This window comes from Podarcis melisellensis, assembly GCF_964234715.1.
Source record: "Podarcis melisellensis genome assembly, chromosome: 11".
In the NCBI taxonomy this organism is placed as follows: Eukaryota; Metazoa; Chordata; class Lepidosauria; order Squamata; family Lacertidae; genus Podarcis; species Podarcis melisellensis.
In genome coordinates, this window is record NC_138543.1 from 47,790,753 (window position 1) to 47,815,755 (window position 25,003).

Genomic DNA, 25,003 nt, shown 5'->3' on the forward strand with positions numbered 1-25,003 from the left:
CTCCTGGGTTTTAGCAACTTTTTACATACTTTCGAAGGTGGAGCAGTTTTTAAAGCAGGAAGGGAGTTCAATTTTGAGCTTTAAAACCCAAAACTTAACCTCCAACATCCTCAGATGCATGGGCTGCTCTTCAGATCCTATTGGGATTCCCAGTCTTGCCAGGATCTTATCAGGATTCCTGATTACAGGGAGGGTTTCCTAATACATTCAACCAAACATGCTTAAAGAACTTTTCAGACCTATTCAGTAATCACAGGAAGATCTGAAAAGCAGGGGTGCAGGGGGGGTCGGCTGCACCGGGCGCAACATCTGGGGGTTTGGGTTAGGGGGCACAAATCCACGGGTTAGGGGGTGCAAATTACTTGCCTTGCTCCGGGTGCTGACAACCCACGCTACGCCACTGCTTATGTTTTGTGTTAACCATGGTTAGCTTTAGTGCATGTGCAATGCTAAACTATGGATAAGGCAAATGTGGGAAGGGTGTGAGAGCAGGACCAAGCTTGTGTTCCCAAGGTTGGCTACAAATTTTGCAAACTGTGGTTCGAGGGAGCCAGCAAGATATCTGCACTGGGTGACTGAGTTTTGGCTTTGATCTGGCCTAGGACTGTGGGTGGTTTTGGGCTTCCTTAAGCTATATGTGGGAGTAGGGTTTTCATTGCAGAACAGCGTCTCTGTCAATTACTTCTGATCACATTGGCATCCTTTGAATATTCGGTGTTGTCGAATGCTTGAAAGGGCTGGTTAAAGGTTTGGTTATATGGTGGAGTATAGGTCTGTGGGTTATGGAACTGGCAGAAATGACTGGCAGAATCCAAGACCAGGGAGAAGAGTCGGTAGAAGAAGATTGGAAGAAATTTAAAGACTATTTACAGAAACACTGTAAAATTAAGGAATGTTAGAAGGATGCCGGAATGACGTTATGTGGTTTTAGCAGTAATGTTACAAAGGGATATGTAAAAATGGATTGTTAACAGGTGAGAATGTAAAGCTACAATATATTAAGATGAATTATTAAGATAAAAGCAAAAATGGAAAGGATTTGCTGAAATAACCAATTGAACTAGAATACAAAAAAGGGAGGTGTGAGGAGGTCAGGGAAACAAGTAAATGAAAGACAAGATATGGAAAGATTGATTTGTTTTTAACTGCTTTTATTTTTCTGTATTTTGTTTTCTTTTTTCTTTTTTCCTTTTTTTTCTTTTTTCCTTTTTTTCTTTTTTCTTTTTTTTCTTTTTGTAACTTTTCTGAAACTTCAATAAATATTATTTAAAAATATACATATAAGAATGGGAGAATTTGTATGGAGAGTATCATCTAGTATGTTTCCTGTCCAGCTTCTGTGTCACTAGTGCTTTCCTTTTATCCCTAGACTCTGTTAGGATGTCTTTCAAGGTCTCTTCTCTGAATAATTGTCTTCCAACAAAAGGCACAGTAGCTAGGTTTATATTTAACTGGGAACCCACCTCCCAATGTCTTAACCACAAGGTGTGGCATGCCACCATCTGGGCAGACATTGTGCACCCCCAAAATTCTGCGGAATCTAGGGTAGCACCTGCCACAAATGCAGAAGCCCTGGAAATCTTTTTAAAGGTCTGTCTGCTTCTAGGATGATCGCCCTGTGGGTTGTTAAACGTGCCATCAGTCCAGATTATGGAAGCACACTGCCCTTAAGCAAATGGCAATAGCCTCATGTGGTCTTCTTAATGCATAATCGATAACGCCTGTCAGCTGGGTCTTTAAATTAAGAATCTGCTTTTTGAAACCAATAAGGACAGTGGTTTATCCAGGGGAGGGAATTTTAAGGATGCCATGGATTCTGTGTCCGGGGAATAGTATTTATCTCACGGTATAGGACATTTTATAAAAAGGAAGTGGGTACCAGCATCTTCAGCAAGGTGGAATGGGCACCCCTTCCCTTCTCATCATACGATTCAAATGACCATCAAATGCCACTGTGATCCAGAGCCCCACAGAGCTTTTATGTAATCAAGCCATCCCATTCATTTATGTGTGTGGGAGCATAGCCACATACAGAACAGGACTACATGAATGGCTCTGCTGCCTCCATTGCAATGAATGGGACCAATCCTGGCTGGTGAAGGATGTGTCTGTGTTTAGCCTTGTAAGAAATCAGTGCCTGTATAAAGAGGCCACAGTCTTTAGCATACCTTTGAACCACATGTTCTAAATATTCAATAGGCAACACCTTGTCTGGTGCCATGGGTCTGAATCCTTAATCTCTGGGGAATCAGGCTCTGGCTCCCTGTTGTTTGAGGCATCCTAGCTGGGAATGGCATTTGCTTTGGTGCAGAATCTATTGTGGCACCGTACATCTCTAGATAACTTCCTGGGTTTATTTTTGAATTACCGTATTTTTTGCTCTATAGGACTCACTTTTTCCCTCCTAAAAAGTAAGGGGAAATGTGTGTGCGTCTTATGGAGAGAATGCAGGCTGCGCAGCTATTCCAGAAGCCAGAACAGCAAGAGGGATCACTGCTTTCACTGCGCAGCGATCCCTCTTGCTGTTCTGGCTTCTGAGATTCAGAATTTTTTTTGTTTTGTTTTCCTCCTCCCAAAACTAGGTGCGTCTTGTAGTCTGGTGCGTCTTATAGAGCGAAAAATACGGTACATTTCTTAGTTGCTAGTCCTCTGGGCGTGGGAAACATTTGGCCCTCCAGATGTTGCTGAACTTCAGCCAGCATGTCCAGTGGTTATGGATGATGGGAGTTGTAGATCAGCAACATTCAGACCAAAGGTTCCTCCCATCTGCTTAGGACACAAGAAAAATACAAAGGCATGAAGGGCTACGGTAATGTCAAATAATATGCGTAAGGACTGTCAGAACACAGACTAAAATAGTAATCAGTAATTACCTTTTAAAAATCTTTAAAGATGTTAGGAGGTCCAGGTGAGCCGAAACATCTTTGGCCGGTACCAAAGATGCCACTGTGGGTACCAGGTAGGCTCTGAAGAGGGAGAGTGTTCAGGGGCATCTTGTGTTAGGAAGGGCTGCTTGGCCTTCTGCCGCTGCTGCTGCCACTACTACCTACCTGCTTCTCCTGCTGCCACCTGCTCTGCTGCTTCTTTGAGACCTGCCACATCTGTCACTGACAGAGAAGTGGCAGTGCCGTGGGCACCAGTTTTGGGAAGATTGCACTGATTTGAGGTCAGTTCTCACCCAAAAGGGACACGATCTTGCTCAAAATCAGTGCCACTGCTGGTAGCACTTCTCTGCCAATGGTGGAGGCAGGTGGGGCATCTGTGGGCATGCTACCTAGGGGGTTTCTGCCACCTGAAGCAGCAGTCTCCCCCGCTTAATGGCTGGGCCGGCTCTGGGAGCGTTCCACAGCTTGGGGTGGGGGGACACCACTGAAAAGGCTCCCTCTCCATCTGCCACTCCCCATACTTTGGATGGAGAGGAAACTTGTGGAAGGGCCTCCTTTTGTTTATCCTGGGACATGGGTAGGCACATATGGGAAGAGGCATCCCTTTAGGTACTGTGGTCCCAAGCCATGTAGGGCTTTATAGGTCAACAGCAGCATTTTGACCTCAATGTTCTCTTTGTTCTGAGCAATTAATTGAAATGGCTTGGAGATCTCTTTGCTCCCTTTCCAGATCCATCTATTATCTCACCTGTTTAATGTGCCTGTCCTGTTTTCCCTGTTTGGCCCTGTGCCCTATTGGCTTGATTACCTGGATCTGACCTGTTTCCTGGGCTTTAATTCCTATCCTCCATTGCTGACTAGGCTCTGTAGAGCAATACCTGATATTGCAAGGACTGGTCCTCTGTACGCCAACTCTTTTCTCACTTGAGTCCAATCTGCACATGTGCTTTAGCAACAAAACAGAAATGTGGGAGAGGGTCTCTGAGAATGGAAGGAGCATGCATTTATATACTGATGAGAGACTACTGTTGTTTCAACAGAAGCCGTTTGCGCCTTGTGGGGCTCAGACTTGCTGAACAAACAGATTCTAAGATCTGATTCAGATGGTTGGCCATCTGGAATAGTGCATATACAATGGGGTGCATGCATGTTGTTACTGCACATGTGATATGATATCTGGTTTGGGTCCATGCTCATACCAGTGTACTTATGCTCTGCCAAGTTCCCATGATTCTTCTGTTTTTGAGGCCGAAGAATCATAGGAACTGTATGAACACACATGCCGAAATACACACATGTGGTCCAACGCACATGATTCAGTGCAGTAAAGAGCAAATATTATATTCAGATGCCCATCTATGAGAGCCTAGTTGGCAGAGAAATATGAACTTTGAAAGATGCTTCCAATGTAATTGATTATATGAAATGGAAAAACTCACAGAGGAGACTCTCTTTCTCATGGTTCTTGCTACTTTCTTGTGTCAAATCAAACACATGTGGCTATTTTCATCAGGAAGATGTTGAAAAGTGTGCATTGCCACATTAGTGACTTGTGAAATCCCAGTCTTTTACTGCTGGTTATGAATAGCTAGGCTTTGTGGGAAGCCAAAATTAATCCTCAGCTATACTGGGTTATTTGTCATATCACTGTTCTGGCTTGTATGGTGATACAGGCATTTCCTCTTTCTTTTTCTAACCAAAGAATATATTGACTTGAGGATCCTAATTTTTTGTATTGGAGAGTGCTGGGTAGGTAGAACTCAAAGCATTTGTGAATGTCCACTTTTTTATTTTTCAAAATGGCTCGCTGCTGTTGTATCCCCTACCCTTATCTTCCTGCTGCTGTTTCCGTACCACCGCCCTTCTGTTTAGGGGTTTTCTCTCCAGCCAGTTGGGAATCACATGATGAATGTGATGGCATCACTGAGGGCCAACAAAACCTACTCTGGGCAATAGAAAAAGGTGACTACAGTGGTAACTCGGGTTAAGTACTTAATTTGTTCCAGAGGTCCGTTCTTAACCTGAAACTGTTCTTAACCTTTAGCTAATGGGGCCTCCCGCTGCTGCTGCTGCGCCATGGGAGCACAATTTCTGTTCTCACCCTGAAGCAAAGTTCTTAACCCGAGGTACTATTTCTGGGTTAGCGGAGTTTGTAACCTGAAGCGTATGTATCCTGAAGCATATGTAACCCGAGGTACCACTGTATTTACTGAGGCTGATGAAGGTTTTCATGAAAATCTCTTTCCGTCCTTCCAATCTTAGCCCTTTCCTTTACCAAACGTCTCCTTGCAGCGAAAGAAATTAAAAACAGCAACAGACATAACCACAAAATGCACTTCAGTATGCTTTAGTGCTCTCAAATCAATTCTAATGCACTTCAAACCCGAAATCACGAAATAAGGTAATTTTTACTGGTGTGCCGTGGCACAGAATAAAAGCTGCGTAGGGAAGACATTTCTTGCCTTGCTTAGATTTTATAATTTTTATTTTTCCTCTTTGCTTACCTCGCACCTTTAAGATCTCATTTGCACATGATGAAAGACCTATACGCAGATTCCTATTTCCGTGTAGGAATTTGCCAAAACCTCTCATCTTAAAGGAAGCATGCATCCTTGGGGATTAGCACACTATTTGCTTTGGCATGTTCTTCTCTGCAGCTCCCAGACACTCCTGCCTGAATAATTCAGCCCCTTTCCCCATCTTACCTGTGAGTCAGATCACTCCCCTGCTGTCTTGTGCCTGGGATTTGGTTGTACAGCCCTTAAGCGAGAACTGTATAATTCAAACAGACAAAAAGTGCTGTGGTTTATGAGTGGCGTGAGCTATCATGGCAAGAGCTTACTTCATGAGATCTGAATCTGATGAAACAGGCTGAGGCCAATGTTGATCTCAAATGGCACAAAGCCCCATGAGGCCTTACTTCAAAATCACATAGGATCACTTTATGCTGATGACTGGTAGGTTCAAAATATCCTTCGTTTGCTCATGCTCTTGAGGTACGGTGGTTAGAAATTCCTGCCTCATCTCCTTTAAATGCTCTATAATAATCTTCCATATGCTTTGGAAAGTTGTTTGTCTGTTTGCTATGCATTTTGATACCTTTTAACCACAACCATGACACACTCTCCCAACATTTCTCTGATGAAAACAGGGAAGTTCTGATGGTTCCCGAGATCAAGGAGCAGGTTTTCATCTGTGTTTGGAGACAATGTGACTCCATTTTGAATCAAGATGGCTTTCAAAACTGCATTGATTTAAACCTAATTTTGCCTGCTCATTCTTGAGATAAAGGAGCAGGTCTTTGTCTATGTTTGGATACAATCAGATTTCATTTTGGATCAAGTCAGTGGGCTGAACCTTTCAAAACAGCACTAATTTTCACAACTAATTTCAAAACTGCTCTGGTTATTTTGTTTCTTAGAGTGCCCTAGCAGTGCCATGTAGGCGGCTATTAATTGTTATTATTATTTTAGGTTATTACCTGCCTTTCACCTTACCCTCAGGTCCTGGGGCAGATTACAACAAATTTTAACACATCATTAAAAACAGTTTAAAATAAATTACTACCACGAGAGTATGGTCTGTCCTAAAAATATGCACCTCACTTGTCAAAGGCCGGGGTTAAGAGGTGCACCTTCAGCAGCTGATGGAAACTGTAAAATGAAGGTGCCTGACGCATCTCTTTGTGGAAGGAGTTCCACAGCTTAGGGACCGCCAGAGAGAATGTCCTCTCCTAGGCTGCTGCCACCCTGAGGTTCTGAGGGTGGTGGAACTACCAAGATGGCCCCATCTGCTGATCTTAACACCTGAGAGGGTCTGTAGGGAAGAAAGAAGTCTTTCAGATATTTGAGGCCTAAGTTCTTTAGGGCAGGGGGTTTCCAAACTGTGGTCTGCAATCACAATTCCACTCCTGTATACCAAGCCAAGAATGGGGAGCCTGTGAAATTCCAGAAGTTATCAGACCACGCTTCCCATCTTCCCTGACAATTGGCCATGCTGGCTGGGAATGATAGGAAATGGAGTCCAGCAACATCTGAAAAGCCACAGTTTTCTCATCACTGCCCTAAACTTTCTTCATTTCAGCACTATAATTTAGGGTGGGAAAGGAGTCGTTTTTGTTGAACAATTAGCCATCAGAAATTCTTGTTGATCTACTGCAAAGCACACCCAGATTTGCCTTCTAACATTCCCTGAGCAAGAAGGATCAGAACTGAAGAAGGCAGGTATTCAGATCTGATATTTTTGGTGGATGTTTGGGCGGCGGCGGGGGGGGGGGAGAACCTGCTGGATCTGACCAGGAAACCCACCTAGTTTTGTATTCTGCTTCCATCATGGATCAAGGAATTCAAGAATTCTGTAAACAGAACATGGAGGAGAAATTGAATACAAAAATATGTATATCAGGAGAGATAGATCTTCACGAGGACTTTAAAAAAATGTGGAGAACTGAATTTAACATTGGAAAAAATAAAAACTGTGAGAAGCAAAATTGACAGATTCTCCCATTGTTCCTTGCAGGCCCATCTTGGCCTCGAACACATCATCTTTGGTGTAGCAGTCGCGTGATAAGAAGTCTCTTCAGATGAGGCAGGAGTTGCAAGTGATGTAAAGGACTTTGAGGCTACCTCATCCCTGCCACTTTAAAAATGCAAGCTAGTTTTAATTTTTAACAATGCACAAGGGCCCTTCTCTGCTGCTGTTGCCGAGACCTCGATTGTGCTGGTGTCAAGGCCTTGCAGGCTGGACTGGAGCTGTGTGTCAGCGTGTTTTGTCAAGATTATAGATGTCATAACCCAGGGCTTTTAAACTTAAGAACTCTGACTAATGGGTGACCGCTATCTGACCACTTTAGGTAGCTGATGAAACACACAGGCAGATGAAGCCCATGTTTTAGAAAAGACAGCAGTCCGAAGCAGCCGCTGCTGCCTGGGAATGTGGGCTGTGGTTACTAGGACAAACATTTGTTTTGAAGAGATGTGACAATCAAAGCCCAGCTCACAAAAAAATAAAAATAAAATATTGCCCGTGTATTTCACTGCGCCTGTATATTTAATCCCTTGGATGTGCTTACTGGCAATGTGGTCTTCTGAGCAGAACTGTCATTGTCACTTAGGACAACGTAACCATATTGGATCTGTTGCGGTGCATCTGTTCAGTGAGCCAATAAAATAAGGTAAGTCATGGGTGGCCAGCCTATGGACAGGGTCCCACAAAAGTCTGTGACGCACCTTGCTGGGGACAAGCAGGTTTATGCCTTGGATGAGGGGTCTGCACTGTTAGAATTCCTGCTCCATGATTGCAGTCATGGGATTGTTGTCTTTCACATGACGGTGTAGGCTTTGACTCCACAAAGTGGGAAGTGATAGAGACAGGATGTTTGTGTTACTGTGTGCTGTGAAGTGGGACTATTGTCCTTTGTTCATTCTCTTTGCTGTCTGATGCTAGAGAGAGAGAAGCCATGTTACAGTGCTCTCTGTGTGTTTATATGTAAATAAAGTAGATTGGTTGGACAGTGTTCTCGAAGCCAAAAACATGAGTCTGACCAAACTGTGGGAGGCAGTGGAAGACAGGAGTGCCTGGCGTGCTCTGGTCCATGGGGTCACGAAGAGTCGGACACGACTAAACGACTAAACAACAACAACAAAAGTAGATTAGCCAAAATGCTGAGTTGCTGAGGGCTGTTACGCAAACTGCGAACACTCTGCGGATCCCTAAGTGCGCCAATATCTGTTGGCATCGGTCGCTGTGATGTTCGGGCAGAAGAAAGCTTTTGAAGCTCCCGAACGATCGACCAGGAGGGAGGGAACATGCCAGTTTGTCCTTCCCACCCGTGGCTGCTTCCTGGCTAGAGGTAAACCCCACAAAGGTGTTTAAGGCACCATAGATATATTATGCTACACACCTGAGTGGTACTAAATGCCACGCTTGCTGGGAAGGTTTGCTACTGGTGTGGCTAGGTGTTAAATGAAAGTATAGTGGTACCTTGGTTTTTTAACATAATCCATTCTGGAAGACCGTTTGAGCTCTGAAACATTTGAAAACCGAGGCGGAAATGGCGGCCTGCAAATTTAACTGAGAAAATTGAGAAAAATAACATATACATTCAGCGGAAGCCGTTCGACTTCTGAGCCACATTAAAAAACGGAAGCATGTACTTCCGGGTTTACGGCGTTTGAGTTCCGAAACATTCGTCAATGGACACGTTCGAAAACCAAGGTACCACTGTAGCATAGAAAGGCCCCAATGGTCTACTGTAACTTAGGCATGCATACCCTCCAGCACATTGAGGTGTTAACATACTGGATTACTCTGTTTGGAGCTTTGTTCCAGCCCATATCAAGGCATGGCTGACTCGGCAAGTGAGAAATGAAGGTAGTTCATTCACTGGCTTTTGTCTTCTTCTGTGAAGCTTCGTTGATGCCAGCATGTTATTAAAGTAGCCAACAACTGACTCATTCTCAATTCATATGAATGCAACAGCTTTGGGAGTTTAAAAAGAAAAAATCCAACAGCTTCCAACCCACAGAAACATTGTTTACAAAACTAGTGAAGAGGAAATGGAAGAAAACCCAGGCTTGAATTGCTCTGTGGGACTAGTGATGGGATAAGGAGCCTGATCAAATCCAAACATAAATTAAAGGGACAGAAAGTGTTTCAGTGGCTTGTTTGATGTTGCCATAGTGGAAATAAGATGATGGTTTGTTCTTAAGAGCAAATGCCCATTCCATAAAAGCCGCTCTCACTTTGGTCTGGCAGACTTAATTAAGAAAACCCTCGATTGATTAGGGCCATGATAGCCAAAGCCCAGGGTATGTAAATATTTGCACAAGGAGAAATTGCCATAGAAATCAGAAAATCATGGCGGCAATGAAACACAATCCACTTAATGTTTGGTGGAACCATTAGCATTCTTCCACTGTTGCAAAATGAGTAGATTTGCACATATAATAAGGTAGAAGAATAAAAATTTTGGGAGGAAAGTATACTTCACCGACAGAAGACATTGTTATTAGGAGCACCTGTAAATCTTTCCTAATATTTGTAGGTGCAAAATATATATATAGAGAGAGAAAAAAAATAATTCCCTAGATGCCAGAATCCTGGTTTGGGGCAATCACTCTTTGGTGAGAGAAGCCCAGCAGAGATTTAAAATCACAAAATATGCAGTAAAATAAAGGGTGGAAATACAGGCTCTTACACACTTCCAAAATATGCCTCCCCCCAAAGTGAGTTCCAAAATCACCCCTTAAAAAGTTTCCCTCTTCGCCAAGCATAGGAAAAGGACCACACTTTTGGTAAGTTAAAAAGTGATTTACTTACAAACTCTCGAAAGGTCAGATTCATGTGCTTTAGAAAGTTGCACAGGTAGTAAAATGTAGCTTAGTCACAAAGTGGTGACAGTTCTTAAATTATTGGTATAGGAACTCAAGAATGGCTTGTGAGAGCCATGTGGCTGGAAGGAGCAGCTCAGAGCACACACACACCAAAGCTCACATATAAACTAGAAAAGAATAAAGTCTAGATTACCTAGTTTATCCCAAGGTGAGGAGAACTGGACATAGCTAAGCCTGGCAGGACAGCTTACTCTATGGTATTAACCCCTGCATGCATAATCTAAACTTCAGCATGTTGCTTATATGAGGCTAGTTAGCCTGCAATATCCTTGATTTTTCAAACTGCTGATTACCCACTTCTTTGCAGTATGGTGTTGCTGCAAAACCTTATAGCTGTGTATTATCATAGAGTTTCTAGTTGCCTCTATAAAGTTTATGATGTTATCAAGACCTTCCCCTATTGTCTGTCTCCAGCATCCAGTGATATCTTCCTTTTGGACATGGGATTCAATTTAGTTTTTGTAGCTACAAACCACTGATACACTATGAAGCTGTCCTCCCCAAGGTTGTAGCAAGGCTACCTTCTTCGTCTGTTACATGTGAACTGGATTATTATCCTTGAATTGGGACTTCCAGGACTATCCTACAAGGGCAGCGAGTGGCAGCAGCATGCTTTGAGCTGATTGCATGGTTATGATCTTGGGAGTGATTTGCGAGACACCCAGCTTTCCTTAACAAAGGCTGATTAGGGTTTCTGTTTTGGAAGCGCAACATTAACGTCCTCCTTTGTAGATGTTGGAAGGCACCTAGCCTGCATGGCTAAGCAGGAGCAGTGTTTCTCTCCTGCTCCGTACTATGACTCATTCATTAAAAGTAATTATTGCAGAGGCTAAAGTATTAGCCGCTGATTTGTCTTTTGGAGCGTGCCTGTATTATCTGTGGAAACAGGTGTTGCCTGCTTTGCCGAGTCCTTGCAAACCCTACGAAACAGAAATTGACAGATTGAATTAATTGCCGAAATGTCGTTATAAGTAAACATCCTTCGGCTCCAATTTGGAAATCCAAAAGGGGTTCCAGCGAAGCAGGCATGTTGATTTACAGCCAGCGACAAGCATCAATTAGCACTCAGCCTGTGTGGCAGAAACGAGATAGCGTGATGCTTAACAGACGGATGCTCCTCTGTTTGTTGGTTGTTTTCCCTTCCATTGCTTTTGTCCTTTGGCAACAGTTAGAAGCAATAAGAAGGGCACCTTCTCTATGTCTCCTTTGCACCCCAGTGCAAATTTAAACCTGTGCAAACAATTGCAGTGGTGGTGTGGTGTGGGTAGTAGCTATTTTTAGTTATTGGTCCAGCATTTCTCAGTCTACAGCATTTTTTATCTTGGGGCCTTTTCAGGGCAGAATTAGATGTTTGGGGATTTATGCAGACTGCTGCCAACTGTGTTGTAGCCAGGATGATCAAAGCACACACTCCAGCTTGCCCACTTAACAATGACCTCAGTGCTTGAGGTAACCTCACAACCTGTGGCGGGCATTTTTTTAGTCATCCTGTGGTAACCTTGACTGCTGCTTGCAAGTTCTGCGGCCGCCGACCAACCGGCACTGCAATCCACGTTTGCTGTATGTCACTGAAAACCCTGGTTGCCAAAAGGGGTTGTGGGACTGGGTCCTGGGCAGGTACATAAAAGGCTTGAGGCACAGACCCAGATTTTGCATTTGATTTGCATATCTGAACACATGCATATCTGATGCAAATTAAGGTCAACTTTCAGAGAAGAAAGCAAAGCAAAATAAAATTTATGGCTCGTGCTATGGGGGTACTAAGAGGATTTAGTGGAGCTGGTACATTAACTTTTCTTCTGGTCAAATTAAGTTGGTGGGTGCTTTGGCTCTGTGGGGTCATGGCAAGATTTTTTTTTAATCCAATACATTTGTGTGTTTCTGGTCAAATTAAGGTGGAGGTCAGTTTGGGTCTTGCATGTACTGTATTTTTTGCTCCATAAGACGCACCTAGTTTTTAGAGGAGGAAAGGGGGAAAGCCCCGTTTTGGGGGGAATCAGCTCACAGTTGTGCAGCTTCTTTTGCAAAGGGGAAAAGCCCCGGTTTTTTGAGGATCAGCTCAAAGTTGTTGAGCTTACTTTGCAAAGGGGAAAAATCCTGTTTTTATGGGGTTCAACTCACAGTTCTGCAGCTTCTTTTGGAAAGGAAAGGGAGCTGTTTCTGTGGTTTCCAGACAGATAATCTAATCAGCCGTCACATGTCCCTGGGGAAACAAACAGCCTCTGCCTGCAAAACATTCAACCATGAAGGCCTGGGCAAGGGGGCGGCGCCGGAAAGGGAGCCAGCGATCAACCACACATTCGCTCCATAAGACGCACAGACATTTCCCCTTACTTTTTAGGAGGAAAAAGGTGCATCTTATGGAGTGACAAATACGGCACTTCACTTTGCCCAGCTGCCCTGTAAGCAAAGTCTTTTTTAATAGTGTTAAATACGTCTGTAGAAGGGGCAGGAGATCTAGGGATCAGGGCTTCTACTTTCCCCAGAACAGCAATGCACCTGATCCTAGAAGCAGCTTGACTCATCACCTGAAAACATAAGGAGATAAGAACATTAGAAGAGCCTTGCTGGATCAACCCAGAGGCCTATCTAGTATAGCATCTTGTTCTCACAGTGGTCAATCAGATGTCCATGGCAAGCCCACAAACAGGGCCTGAACACAACAGCCCTCTCTCCTTCTGTGGTCTCCAGAAACTGGCATACCGCATCCGAGAGTGGCTACTAGCCAAAATGCCTCTAGAGTTTTAAGCTTGGAGGAGTCGCTTGCGAAATATCGGGTTGTGTGTTCATTGCGGTCAATATAACATGATGGAACAAGCCTGTATCTTTTGTCCTCCACTACTCTTCTCTAAATGCGAAAAGAAATTGGATGTTGAGAGTAAAAACATGGTGGGTAATGGGAACTTACTTCACAGCCACAGGCAAGTTCCAGAGGAGCAGCTGTTTTAGCCTATTGTGGCAAGAACAACAAGGAGTTCTGTGACACCTTTGAGGCTTAACAGTTTTATTGTAGCCTAAGCTTTCACGGATTAGAACCCACTTCCTTGTGTACCTGATGAAATGTACTCTGACTATTTAATGAAAGCTCATGGCGCAATACGGTTGCTAGTCTTGGAGGTGCCATGAAACCCTTTAAGCTGTTGCAGATTTCAGGGATGTGGCGTAACCTCTTTGCCGTGAGAAATCGGAGGAAACAATGGGAAGGAGAAATGTTAGCAGATTTGTCACCCGCAAAATACCTTTTGGAGACAGACATGAGTTTCTTCTTCTCTCACCCAGCTGCCAGGAAAGATACTGTCCATGCTTGCTGTAGTTATGTTCTGCCACATAACACCAAACCCCAGCCTTGCAGAACACCGTGCTGTTCTCCTGTGTCCCTATGGCTGCATACTCTCTAACAAGGATGGGGAACCTGGGACTACAGTTCCCATCATCTCTGATCATGGGCTGTGCTGGCTGGAGCTGATGGGAGCTGTAGCCCAGAAATAACTAAAGAGCCAACGTTTCTCATTCCATGTTCTGTACCAATGCTGTGAGGCTATGCAAAGTAATCCCCTTAAGGTGGTTCTTTTTAAAAAGTGAAAGGGTGTATGGCTTTGGCATGCCTACTTTGTACACAGCTCCATTCAGCTGGTTCACAGTTACAGTTATTTGGTGGTGTACGATAAACCAATTCAGGGCCTGCCCAATTCATTTTGCTGCCTGAGGCAGAGGTCATCCCCTCTCATTCATGTCCTGAAGCTAACCGAACTGGCAGTTGACTCCTATTTCTACCCAGTCCTTCATTTAAGGACTGGGGGCTAGTTTAGAGGGGGGGGCACAGAACAGGTCACGTCACTCACATGGTTCTATCTTCCAGCATTTTGTAGCCACTTTAGGCAGCCGCCTCACTCTGCCTAATGCTCGGGCCAGCCCTGCATCCTGAAAGGCATGCACAAATGTGATCGAAACAGGGCAAGAGAGAGAGAAGAGAAATACTGTATGCTCCTGTGCCTTCTCTAAATTGCAGACTGGATGAGATCCTCAATTGAAAGCACTGTGGAAGAAGGCACACATCTTCCCCCCTCCTTTTCTTTTATAAGCGAGTTGGGGGTCACTTAGACGGGGGAGAGGGCAAGGGAATAAAGGGGTTGATCATCCTTGCCCAAAGTGCCACTTCCCTGATCTTTCTGACAGCTGCACAGGGCGGCTAATTATTACATTTTAATTAGTCTCCCAGGCCCCATCTAGTTGGCCCCTTACTACAGCTAACTTTCAGCAGCTTTTACAATTTCTCTCTCTGAGAAGATGTAGAGACATGGGAATTGGAATTACCTGAGGGGCTAGGATTCTTCAATTCTCAGTGAAGTCTCAGAACTGCCTTTTCCATAGCTTGATGCGGGTGGGGGCGTTTCAAATCAAAAACTGATTTGGGGTTTGCAGAATAGATCAGTGTCTGCTGTGGAGATGCGGTTGTTTTAATTGAAGGGGTGTGGAGTGCAGTTTACAGGTTTGTGATACCTTTTTCTAGTTTCCAGCCTTATGGCAACTGAAAGAGGAGGCAAGAATTTATTATATTAAATGACTAATTAAACCACTTAGCTGCCTGACAACTAAAATTACTATTTGAAGCCACCCTGAAAGCCTTCAATTAAATGAGTACAGCTGAGAGATATGCGACAGTGGCAGTCTGGACTGTGCAGTGATTTTTTTAAGGGAACAGGGAGGGTTGGCTGAGTCGAACTGATTGATGTTCGCGTTGTGGCACAATGCCCCCAAACGGGAGCTTAATATAACTTTTTTGCCTTCTGAATATGTCCCAGTTTGTCTGATGAGATCTTCCTTTCAGGGCTTGATCTTCAGAGGCCTTATGTTAACTGTAGTGCCATGGGTGGGAGACAGATGTCCTCATTAATAAACCAAACTGTGCGCTACCATCACAATGGACGCCTTAGCTAAGAGTTGAGTTGAAGATGCCAAGGAGTGTGACTGATCAAGGAGACGAGGATCTTCCTTACGAAGGCTGACTCTCTCTGCTGAAAAGTAACTCCTTGATAGGGTGATTTTATGGAGGGGAGTCCTCTGTTTGAAGGAGTCCTTTGAATGACTCTCTGTTCTGAATGCAGGTTAAAGTTACAGAATCATAAGCAGGGAGAGGTGAGTTATATTGTATTTCTATTTAAATTATAGCAATCATTTGTTAGTTTCTACGTATGCATATAAATTTTACGCACATCTGTTCCCTCTTTTGATGATGCAAGAGGAATTTATCAGCATTCTGTCTACTTTATGCTGATTTGGGGAGTTCCCAAAATGTTTTATTTCTTTACTTCTGCAAACTGGGGGATTCCGCTGAGCCTGTTGATTCCTCCATCTTGTGCACAGGCAGTGCCGTTCTGGCTGCATAACCAACAACATTCATAGCAGGAGCATCATTAATAAAGGGAATGGTACAAATAGTCTGATGTACCATAACAGAAACCTCCCTTTCTGATTGCGCATGTCAGTGCGTTTATTTCAATCCTCCATAGCCTATAAAATTACACTAAGGCAGAGGTGCCATCTTCTTAAGAGGATTGAGGGGGCCTGTGTTGATGCTGTATGATGTCATACGATGCCCTGACATCACGCACATGATGCCATACAACACTCTGAAATTGCACAACGCTGCAAGGAGCCGGGGTGGAGCCGAATGCCCCCTGAATATTGAGGGGACTCAGCTGCCTGATGTCCTAAGGGATCCAGGGGTGGAATGGAGGAGAGGCAGTAATAGCCTTGCGTTGTACTGTACAATAATTGCTTTGCGAAGCACATTCTAGTCCAATGTGTCACTGAAGTTTTGATGGGACCTGGTGCATGGGATTGAAACGCAAGCCCTATGACACAAGCGGTGTGAAGGGACACCGGAGAATTAATTACATGCCTGTCATTTTATTTTTACAGTTCTTTGGGGCAAAATTACTTGGGTCTGCCATTATGTCCCTCCCTCCACCCTTTGCAAAACACCCACAGAGGGGAAGGAAGGGTGTCATCGAACACCCAGTAATTTTTTTCCTGTTTGACCACCCTACTTTCGACGAAAGTGCATGTAGATTGTATCAGCCAAGGGATGGTGTCGGATGTATATAAGGACAGCTTCCAAGGGGGTGGGCAGTGCTGTTTTTGGAACTGAGCTCAGGGCCTGCTCTCCCTCCCTGCAGGGATACTTCAGTAAATGCAGAGTTTGAATATCATGTTTGATCTGTGTTTCCAGTCAGCGCCATACATGGCTGTCAAATACTCCATGCTATTCCGAGCCAGTTGCTTCATGTTGCACCATGAATTAGATGGCTTGCATAGCTCTCCTAGGATACCACAATACAGAAGCGCTCTGGGTAGCAGAGCCTCAAATATGGTCATGTTGCCTCCCTAAAGCCCAGCCAGAGGGTGCTGGATGTGAACTCTGCATTTGCTGCATCTGATGTGGTTTGGAGCTGTGCGTGGGTGGAGGGAGCAGAAGAAGCAGCAGAATACCACTCAGGCCGATTATCCTGCCTCACCTGAAATATGACAGAGCTAATGTGCTTACTAATAGTGGGATGAAGGATGAGCTCAGAGTATGACTCTCCTTGCAGTCACAGGGCACCATCTGAATGCTTTGTTCAAGCTCAAGGGCCATTACTGATGATGTCATGATGAGGGTGTGATCTGGGCTGTCCACAGCCCCCTTAAGGGAGAGGTAGGTGAAAGGTAGACCGGTTGAACTCTGGGTGATCACAGTAGATCACTGAGGTCCCAGTTGTTTGACAAGACCAATGAGTCTCCCCAGCAAATTAAAATGAAGAAAGATGGGGGCGGGGAGAACAGAAACCAGAAATGGATTTGTGTGTGAAAAGACTAGCAGACACAAGAGCATTAGGGCAAGCAGGGGAACTGTCCCTCCAACCTATAGTCAACACACACACACACACACACACACACACACACACACACACGAGAGTATCTTTGTGCTTACTTTCATCCAGTCCAGGGCTTCTCATGGCCTGTCTTAGGGCTGGGGTGAAAGATATAAATCCATCTATATGGTGTGATGCTACATAGACAAGTTTAGTCCCAGAGTAGTTCCAAATTAGAGGTCAAGGGAGTAGGATGGATTCATCTCTGCCTCTTACCCTCCCTCCTCTCCTGCTTCAGCTGTTTCCCCTGCTTCCGGACTTCTCTCTGCCACAGACTCTCCCAGCTCACTAAGTCTTGTTACCTCTTCAGCTTCCAACAATTCCTTTCCCCAGTCTTCTCCCTCAATGCCCTCTTTGTTGTCCCACCACCAATCCCTGGGCACTGAGCCTTCTTCCCCTGGGGGGTCCCCAGCAGGTTCCTCTACAGCCAACCCGTCCATGACATTGAGCATGCTAAGCCCTCATTGGTTGGTTTGGGGTTTCCCCTCTCTCTTTGGGTTGGTGCTGAAGGCTACATGTGCCCAATCCCATCGCAGCTACATTCAGAGAACCACCTGAGTACTGTTGAAATACTGTACTAATGAGACCAACTGCAGAAATGTGAGAGAATCTGTGGTATAATGATTTAGCATAGTGACTCAGAAGTACTAAGAACTGGTTAGTTAAGTGGAATCAGTTACCAGCTTCTTAATGTCAAGGATTTTAATTGAATCCACCCATCGCCAACTGAAGTGAATATTCCAGTTCTACAGCAGTGATTGCAGTTTCTGTTTTCAATATCTCAGCTCAACTGAAATCTGGTTAGCAATAATATTTCATTTCTTCCCCACCCCCAAAAACAAAAACAAAAAAAAGCCCGCCTTGAAATATGAAAGCAGCACTGAAAAATAAATAGCTTTCCATGAGAGCCTGGGGCTTCCAAGTTAATAATGAGAGGAACATATACAGAGTGAACCGCGTAGCAAATTCCCGTATAACCCCAACTGAAATCCTTATGGTATTTGGATTTTAAACACTGAAAAATAAAACACAAAACCCTCTGAATACTCTGAGGCCAGATTCATTGAAAGCTTGGCTGGTTTCAAGCGCTTTACAAGCTGCCAAAAGTGGGGTTTGGGGTCCTGTTTGGCTTCCTGGCTGCCAGAACGGAACAGAGACTTGATTGAATCCAGCCGCTGTTTGCATGACGCTGCAGCATCCAGTCTCAGCTGTGCTGAGAGTTGGGTGCGTGGAACTCCGTCTCTTGCCCCGACCAGGCGGGAAACGTCAATGGGATGCGAAGGGGCACCTGAAAGCAGTGTGGAGAAGCATCCTTCTCCTGGAGGATAATAGCCACAATGGGTTCCCACCTGCGCTGCTGCAGGCTGGATGTCTCAGAATGCAGGTTGCTGGGGATTTCAGGTGAGCAGAGTGCTGTTGCTCTCAGGGTGGGTGCACAAGACTGCGTCTTTTCTGCAGTGGCTCCCTGCTTGTGGAATGCTCTCCCCAGGGAGACACGCCTGGCACCTTCATTGCATATCTTTTGCTGCCAGGCAAAATCATTCCTCTTCTCCCAGGCTTTTGGCTAATTAAACAATCTATGGTCTATTTAACTGTATTTTTTTTTGGGGGGGGAGCATTGTTTTTGCTTGTAGCTTTCATTTTTATATTCTAAACTGCCCTGTGATCCTCAGGTGCAGTTAGATAGATATAGATAGATAGATGATGATGATAGATAGATAGATAGATAGATAGATAGATAGATGATAGATAGATAGATAGATGATAGATAGATAGATGATAGATAGATTTGTAAGAAATTAGATAGATTGATTTGTAAGAAAAACAAACAAATGTCCTTTTAGTGGAGGAGCCATAGTTCTGGGCTGGCATGCCTGCTTTGGATTTATAAACTTACAAGTTTCAATTGCTTGAGTGGGAACAATCAATCCCTCTTCCCAGGGAACTCTGGGAACTGAAGTTCTGTCAGCAGAATAGGAGGTCTTCTAACAACTTTCAGCACTACATTTCCCAGGATTCTTTGGGTGAGGTCGTAACTATTTAAAGTGGTATGGTACTGCTTTAAACAGATAGTGCAGATGGGGCCTGTTACACAGCTTTGCATATTCCTATTGCTTTAGCACTGCAACTAGCAGGGGTGGGAAACTATGGATTCTCCATATCGTTGAACTACAACTCCTATCAGCCTTGACCATGCTTGCTGAGGCTGATGGTGTAGAGTTGTAGTTCCCCATGCCTGGTGTTTAGGCTCTTCACAAGGGCCATACCACCCATTCTCTTTCAACACCTTGGCTTCCTCCTGCCTGTTAAGATCTGCTGGGATTTTCTTTGCCTGAAGTGATACAGCTTCGGTCCTACTTAATGCTGTTCAGGGGTTCTCATTTGTTCCGTGGTGTCAACATGTTTAAATCTTTCATAGAAATTGATTGCATGCAGGAGCACGTCTCTGATGTTATTCACAGAACTCTTAAAACCTGGATTACCATGGGCTGAGCAAATGGAATGTGAAGACTGGGGAGTCTACAGGTAGCCAGAGAATTCAACATTTTACACAAGCCTCAAGGTTCTCTGAGCAGATAAGCACCATTATAGGAACCTACTTCCCCAATTAGGCAAATAAGTCTTAGAAATTATATTTAGATTTTGCACAACACTTTCCCTAAGAGCTCAAAGTGCTTCACAAACATTAGCTTTGCAAACCTTATAACAACCCTGTAAAATAGGCCTGTATTATTATTATCTCGTTTTATTGACAAAGCAGCTGAGGCGATAAGACAGAAAAGCATTATGATAAACCAATTGGCACCTGGGCATCTAATGACTGGAGGTGAGATTTAATATACGAGCTTCATTGTGCTGTCTTCAAAAAGCGCTGCAGTGTTAGTTTTCCAAGGCTTGCTGTAAGCCTAACTCCCAGCACCCTTAGTTTGAGCCCAATGATTTTTGTCTTTCCATCAGATTTACATTCCATGACCATAGAGCATCTCACCCAATGCCATAGAACAGGCATAGGCAAACTCTGGATGTTTGGGACTACAATTCCCATCCTCCTTGACCACTTGGTCCTGTTAGCTAGGGATGATGGGAATTGTAGTCTCAAACATCTGGAGGGCCGGAGTTTGCCTATGCCTGCCATAGAACATTACAGTACGTATGTTAGTAGCTGTTTTCCAATATTGTGTAAATGCATTTTTAGCTGAAGATGTGGAAAAGGTTAGTTGGTCCTTAAGCAGTAAATTATTATGGTCATCTATAAACAGATTTAATAAAGCAGGCCTTGGGTCAGGTTGTATCATCTTGTCTTGTAATAGAAGAGACTTCTTCAAAGACCATTTCCCAAAATAATTGCACAGGCTTGCATTCTCACCACATAAGGAAATATGAACCTCTGTTGACATTCCCTCCAACATAAAGGACTTGGATGAGCGCTTAACACACAGCATTTTGCAACGGGGTGTTTTTAATGCGTGCATCTCCTTCATTTCTTGCAGCTACCTTGCTGACCAGTGCTGGAATGGCGGCTTCATCTACCTGATCATGTTGCGTCGCATCAAGCGCAAGGCCCCTCTTCCTCCATCAAACGGCAACAACAGCAACAGCAGCAGCAACGAACCCAAAGCCCGGCCTACCTCGGAGCCCAGCGGGAAGACAGCCCAAAATGGCAAAAGGACTAGAAAGTTTGGTGTCATCACCAGAACTCCTCCTGGGGGCAAGGAAAGCAAAGGCAACAAAAGCGCCAAAGGCGGCTCCAGGACTGAGCAGGGAAACGGACATTGCACCCTTATGGAAATGGATGGGTTGCACCCCGAGGCATCCAGCACAGAAAGCAAACTGGAGGAGCGACTTCAAAAAGCTGACTCGCCGTTTCCAGCAGGGCAATACCGCTCCCGCCTTTCAGACGGAGGGATTCTAGACCTAACCTCAAGTGAACTGTCGCTGCAGGTAAAGAATTTTTTAGTTCCCCATTTTTCTTGCTGCTGGTGTCACCTTAATTGAAAACAAACCAACCAGAAGCATAGGTGGTTCAATAACAAAGCAGTTTCCATTGGATTTATGGTTCAGGTAGATTGTCTACAGAGCACAAAGCTTACGTTGTGACCTTCTTTCCTTCTGTCTCTATTATTATTATTATTATTATTATTATTATTATTATTATTAATTATATGTGTATACCACCATATACCTGTAGATCTCAGGGCGCTTCACAGCATGAAATTACAGTACAGCCGTACCTTGGTTCTTGAACAGAATCCGTTCCGGAAGTCCATTTGACTTTCAAAAACCAAGGGGCGGCTTCCAGTTGGCTGCAGGAGCTTCCTGCACTCAATCGGAAGCCATGTCAGACATTCGGCTTCCAAGAAAAGTTCACAAACCGGAACACTTACTTCTGGGTTGGCAACATTAGGGAGCCAAAATGTTCGAGTCACAAGGCGTTCGAGAACCAAGGTATGACTGTATAAAGAAAACACAACATACATAATAAAAATAAGAACAATAACAAACCAATAAATCCCCCTCCCACAACATATTTAAAAGGGCATCCAAAGGCTTAGTTAAAGAGGAAAGCCTTTTCCTGTCACCTAAAATATGTATACTCAGGACGCGGGTGGTGCTGTGGGTAAGACCTCAGTGCCTAGGACTTGCTGATTGTAAGGTCGGCGGTTCAAATCCCTGCGGCAGGGTGAGCTCCCGTCGTTCGGTCCCAGCTCCTGCCCACCTATCAGTTTGAAAGCACATCAAAGTGCTAGTAGATAAATAGGTACCACTTTATAGCGGGAAGGTAAACGGCGTTTCCATGTGCGGCACTGGTGCTGGCTCGCCAGTTGCAGCTTCATCACGCTGGCCATGTGACCCGGAAGTGTCTTCGGATGGCGCCGGCTCCCGGCCTCTTGAGCAAGATGAGTGCACAACCCTAGAGTCGGTCACGACTGGCCCGTACGGGCAGGGATACCTTTACCTTTACCTTTAAAATATGTATAATGAAGGCAACAGCATTCCACAAGCAGGGAGCCACTGCAGAAAATGCCCGTACTTGTGTGGCCATCCTCTGGACTTTTCATGGACTTTTCACCCTCAGAGGGTCCAGGTAGTTTCATATGGAGAGAGGCGGTCCTTGAGGTATTGCGGTCCTGAGCCATAACTAGACATTAACTTCAGAAGGTGGGCAACCCGAGGCCAAGTGTGGCCCCTGGCTGAAATTTATGCAGCCCTTTGCAAAGGAATCAGTATCCCAGCAACAACAACAACCCCATATGAAGGCATGTGAAAGCAGCGATGGGGAACTTCAAGCCTAGAGGCCATATGCAGTCGTCTGTGCCTCTCTTTTTTGGTCCTTGGGACCCTGCCCAGCCCACACCCCTTTCCCACAGGTCAGGGGGTCAGCATAGGCTTCAGTCCCCTATACCTCTACATTGTAGAGATCAGAAATACTGATGTAGTTGCTCCACATTCCCTCAATTAGAGCTATCTGGACCTGCCCGGCTTTTTATTGGAGTTCTGACTTCAAACTGTTTCCCCCATTATTTCGTTCCCTCAATGAAAGCAAGCGGAGTTTATTTGTTTTCCATGCATAACAGGAGAGGGGGAACCTGCTGGGGACATGAAGCCTGGCGAGTCTCGATGATTAAAGGGCTGCAGAATGCAGAGGCACGAAATAGGCCTTGCAGATGATGAGCTGAAAAACTCGTGTTATTGCTGCCTGCGAACAGAAATGAGCTCCAGGGAACTATCTATATCAGCAGCCTAGCTGCTGACATAATTTCCTTGGCAAAGTCTTTAAACATTCTATCAAGCCATCGCAAGCACCTGAACTAATGCAATCACCCTTTGTTTTTAAGAGTCATTTGGAAACACCACCAGCTGGATTGAGCTTTCTTTTTTTAAAAAAAAATAATCCCACCCCCCTGGGTTCATACAACATCTTAGTCCTGAAACTGCAATGCGCTCTATGTGGGGCTACCTTTGAAAGTGACCCGGAAACTACAACTAATCCAGAATGCGGCAGCTAGACTGGTGACTGGGAGTGGCTGCCGAGACCACATAACACCGGTCTTAAAAGACCTACACAGGCTCCCAGTATGTTTCTGAGCACAATTCAAAGTGTTGGTGCTGACCTTTAAAGCCCTAAACGGCCTTGGTCTGGTATATCTGAAGGAGTGTCTCCACCCCCATCATTCAGCCTGGACACTGAGGTCCAGCACCGAGAGCCTTCTGGCGGTTCCCTCACTGCGAGAAGCCAAGTTACAGGGAACCAGGCAGAGGGCCTTCTCGGTAGTGGCGCCCTCCCTGTGGAACGCCCTCCCACCAGATATCAAAGAGAACAATAACTACCAGATTTTTAGAAGACCTCTGAAGGCAGCCCTGTTTAGGGAAGCTTTTAATGTTTGATGTATTACAGTATTTTAATATTTTTTTGGAAGCTGCCCAGAGTGGCTGGGGAAGCCCAGCTGGATGGTCAGGGTATAAATAATAAATTATTATTAGTATTATTCTCAATGTTAAATCCTAAGCCCTGGATTCTGTGAGATAAACACACCTGAATATTGACATCAAGGATGTGGGTGACCAGCGGACAACAACTCCCACCACCCCAGATCATGCCATGTGGGCTCATTTGAGTTGGAATCCAACAATGTCTGTAGGGCGTCCCCATCTCTGATCTTTAGAGTACCATTTGTATCCTCCAGGTTGCGCAGGGAGTTTTCCCTTCCTTTTTTTAACCCTCTCTTTGGCCCTGGGAGATACCGTGATTGGCCCAAGGTTACCAGGAGGACTTTGTGGGAATCGAACTCAGCTCTCTGAAGTCCCGGGCTGAATCTTGGCTCAGCACTTGGTTCAACACATTGGCTCCATAATTTATTTATTTTATGGTACTTTAACTACCTTCCTACCCCACCTTGAATTTTTTTCTTGGCTCTGTGGTGTGAGAGGAAATATGAACTGCCATTGACCCCCACCTGCAAAAGACAACTTCACTGCCTATTTCTTGAATGCTTGATTAGAGTGTGGTGCTGATAATGCAATGGATGTAGGTTCGATCCCCGTATGGGACACCTGCATATTCCTCAGAGTCCCTTACAATTCCACAATTCTATGATTCTATGAAGTGGGATCTTAAAATGTGAGGCAGCCTTCCCTAATGAAGTCACCTTCCACTTGCTTGAAAGAACCAAGCTGCTCACATGATGTCTGCAAGGATAGAAGAGTACGAAAACACCCAATCTGTGCCACTTGCTTCTGAGTGTACTTGAATAATAATAATAATAAATTTTATTTATATCCCGCCCTCCCCAGCCGAAGCCGGGCTCAGGGCGGCTAACAACACTAAAACAGTGCAACATTATAAAAATTAATTAAAATCAAAATTGATGGCAACCATAAACTAAAGTTTTGTAAAGATAGGAGCGAGTCAAAGAGTGAGGCTGCACCCTGACCAAAGGCCTGGTGGAACAGCTCTGTCTTGCAGGCCCTGCGGAAAGATGACAAGTCCTGCAGGGCCCTTGTCTCTTGTGACAGAGCATTCCACCAGGTTGGAGCCGCAGCCGAAAAAGCTCTGGCTCTAGTTGAGGCCAGCCTAACCTCTCTGTGGCCTGGGACCTTCAAGATGTTTTTATTTGAAGACCGTAAGTTCCTTTGTGGGGCACACCAGGAGAGGCGGTCCCGTAGGTACAAGGGTCCTAGGCCGTATAGGGCTTTGAAGGTTAAAACCAGTACCTTAAACCTGATCCTGTACTCCAGCGGGAGCCAGTGCAGCTGGTATAGCACCGGATGAATGTGATCTCACAGCGAAGACCCTGTAAGGAGTCTCGCT

The 25,003-nt window shown here is 44.8% G+C and overlaps 1 protein-coding gene across 4 annotated transcripts in view; it reads left to right on the forward strand.

The window, feature by feature from the left end:
• The window catches only part of PDZD2 (PDZ domain containing 2), a 202,300-nt gene that overhangs the window by 102,765 nt on the left and 74,532 nt on the right, over positions 1-25,003 (forward strand). For all 4 annotated transcript variants that reach the window (XM_081929521.1, XM_081929522.1, XM_081929524.1 and 1 more), the window contains one exon: positions 20,685-21,135. In XM_081929521.1, the coding sequence (XP_081785647.1) occupies positions 20,685-21,135 (451 nt within the window). The remainder of the gene's footprint in view (positions 1-20,684; positions 21,136-25,003) is intronic.